Genomic DNA, 2,651 nt, shown 5'->3' with positions numbered 1-2,651 from the left:
CCCCCCCGCCCCCGGGGGCGCATTGCCTCCTGCCGCTCCGGGCACCGTTCCCAGAGCCCGCGCTGCAGCCGGACCCCGCGCCCCTCTCGGCCACCCTGCACGGTGTGAGGCGGACCGCCGCCGGCGAGCGCCGCGCCAAGGTACCTTCGACCTGTGCGCCCGGACCTGCGGCCGCGGGAATCAAGAAGCCAAAGGCTATGAGAAAGTTGAGCTTTGCAGATGAGGTGACTACATCCCCTGTCCTGGGTCTGAAGATCAAGGAGGAGGAGCCCGGAGCACCGTCCCGGGGCCTGGGGGGCAGCCGCACGCCGCTGGGGGAGTTCATCTGCCAGCTGTGCAAGGAGCAGTACGCAGACCCCTTCGCGCTGGCGCAGCACCGCTGCTCCCGCATCGTGCGCGTCGAGTACCGCTGCCCCGAGTGCGACAAGGTCTTCAGCTGTCCTGCCAACCTTGCCTCCCATCGCCGCTGGCACAAGCCGCGTCCCGCAGCAGCGAACGCTGCCACAGTCGTCTCCGTCGACGGGAAGCCGCCCTCTGTGTCGTCTTCGTCCTCCCGGGACTCTGGGGCTATTGCATCTTTCCTGGTAGAGGGGAAGGAAAACAGTCGGGCAGAACGGACTGCGGATCAGCACCCGCCGGCCAGGGACAGCTCCGGGGCGGATCAGCACCAGGACAGCGCCCCGCGCCAGGGCCTCCAGGTGCTGACGCTCCCCGAATCCCCTCTGCCACAGACCCCCTATACTGAGGGGGTGTTGGGACGCCGGGTGCCTGGGCTGGGAAGTGACAGTGGTGGCGGGGGAGCTGAGATTTTCATTTGTCCATATTGCCACAAAAAGTTCCGTCGCCAAGCCTATCTGCGCAAGCACCTGGGCACTCACGAGGCGGGCTCGGCCCGTGCGCTAGCTTCGGGCTTTGGCTCCGAACACGGCGCCCCTCTCGCTTTCGCTTGCCCGTTGTGTGGGGCACACTTCCCGTCTGCAGATATCAGGGACAAACACCGGCTGTGGCACGCTGTCCGCGAGGAGCTGCTCCTGCCTGCCCTGGCGGGGGCTCCTCCCGAAGCGCCGGGCCCAGGTGGGGTATCTGACGGGAGTGCCCAGCAAATTTTCTCGTGCAAGCACTGCCCTTCTACATTTTTTAGCTCCCCGGGGCTGACCCGGCACATCAATAAGTGCCACCCCTCAGAAAGTCGGCAAGTACTGCTGCTGCAGATGCCACTGCGGCCTGGCTGCTGAGGGCCAAGAGACCAGGAAGATTTCAAGGGTGGCCGTGGAGCAAATCATGGGAATTGCTATGGGGCTTCCTTCATCCTGCGTTACATCCCCCCACCCCCGTGTTCTCTGTCCTAAAACTACCCCGCGTAGTCAGTGTTCCGCCAGAGGAACGGACGAAATGTAAAATCCCTCTCTAGAGCAGGTATGTATACGGTCTAAACATTCAGGTCAGATAGTCGGCTTTGAAGACTTCTCACGTTCCTGCTAGGATTCCCCCCAATCCCATGCGTGAAACTCTGGAGGCCCTAACAAATCCTATATGGTTTGTAATTCCTATGGAAACTCGCAGTAATGCGTGCATGTCTCAATGTCCTCGAAGGGTTCTGGCTACCAAAAGTGGTGGTTACCAGTGTTTTTTCTCGTGCCATCACAAGCGCCTATGTCCGTTTCTGTCTCGATAGGGTCCGCTATCATGCATTGTATATTCTGTGAATTGAAAGTTCCGTGATTGGTGCCAAACCTTCCCGGGGTGGGGGGGTGGGGGGGGAAGAAGAAGATTCAAGACCTGTGTCTGTTGGCAGGAAGCAAAAGGGGATGTCTGCTGCTTTGGGGGGTGTATGGGAAATTTCCCTGGGAGCTTTCTTGCTTTTTTTTTTTTCCCTCCAATGACATGTATTGGTCCATTCTTAAGTTGGTGTTTTGTAGTGGGGAGAGTGCTACTTTACTGGAAGGAGTTGAGACACCCCAAAATCCTCACCTTTAGCTATTGTGTGTGCAGTATTCAGAAAAAGTTTCTTTAAACCTTTCTTTAAATCACCTTTTGGAAACATAGAACTTGTTTCCTTAAGTCTGTTTAGTAAGGTTTCATCCAAATTGTCTTAACGGTTCTGTTGTGTAAATCTCATACTGTGTATTACATATGAAACTATGTTCAGCTTAAGGAAGATGTTACTACCTATAATCCACAATGAAAATGAATGCTAATTCATTGATATTCAGTCATTTCTTTTCAGCAGCAATTTGTTTTTGAATTTCTTTTTGTAACCCACATTCAGTGTATATTCTGTATCAATGCCCTCATAGCCAGAATTTGGGACACTGGCTGAGCACTGCTCAATAGCCCGCCCATATTTGTAAGATGCTTACCACCAAATAAATGTCCACAGATCGTGCTTTGTTGTGTTCTGTATTTGTCTTAAGAAACCCACTGAACACAGCCGATTTTCAAAGGCACATTTCTTATCTCCCCAAAGCCAGTCTCCGATTTCCTTAATTAAGCAGAATAGGAAGAAGATACTATATTTTGTCAACAAATGTAAAGGTGCAGAAATGCAACAGGAAATTTTCCTTTCAAGTATGGTTGGACAGACTGAGCTCCAAAAGGCAAAGAGTATTATTTACATGAAATAAGACACTTTTCCCCCAACAAATGTCAGC

General features: G+C 53.7%; 1 protein-coding gene across 1 annotated transcript in view; it reads left to right on the top strand.

Moving 5' to 3' along the window:
• The window catches only part of INSM2 (INSM transcriptional repressor 2), a 1,723-nt gene extending 488 nt beyond the window's left edge, over positions 1 to 1,235 (top strand). Inside the window, exon 2 of the mRNA XM_006152409.1 lies at positions 6 to 1,235. Within this exon, the coding sequence (XP_006152471.1) occupies positions 6 to 1,235 (1,230 nt within the window). The remainder of the gene's footprint in view (positions 1 to 5) is intronic.
• Positions 1,236 to 2,651: the final 1,416 nt, after the last annotated feature.

The sequence above is a fragment of the Tupaia chinensis genome, unplaced genomic scaffold (assembly GCF_000334495.1).
Source record: "Tupaia chinensis unplaced genomic scaffold, TupChi_1.0 Scaffold000350_1, whole genome shotgun sequence".
In the NCBI taxonomy this organism is placed as follows: Eukaryota; Metazoa; Chordata; class Mammalia; order Scandentia; family Tupaiidae; genus Tupaia; species Tupaia belangeri.
This window is presented reverse-complemented; position numbering and strand designations above follow the sequence as displayed.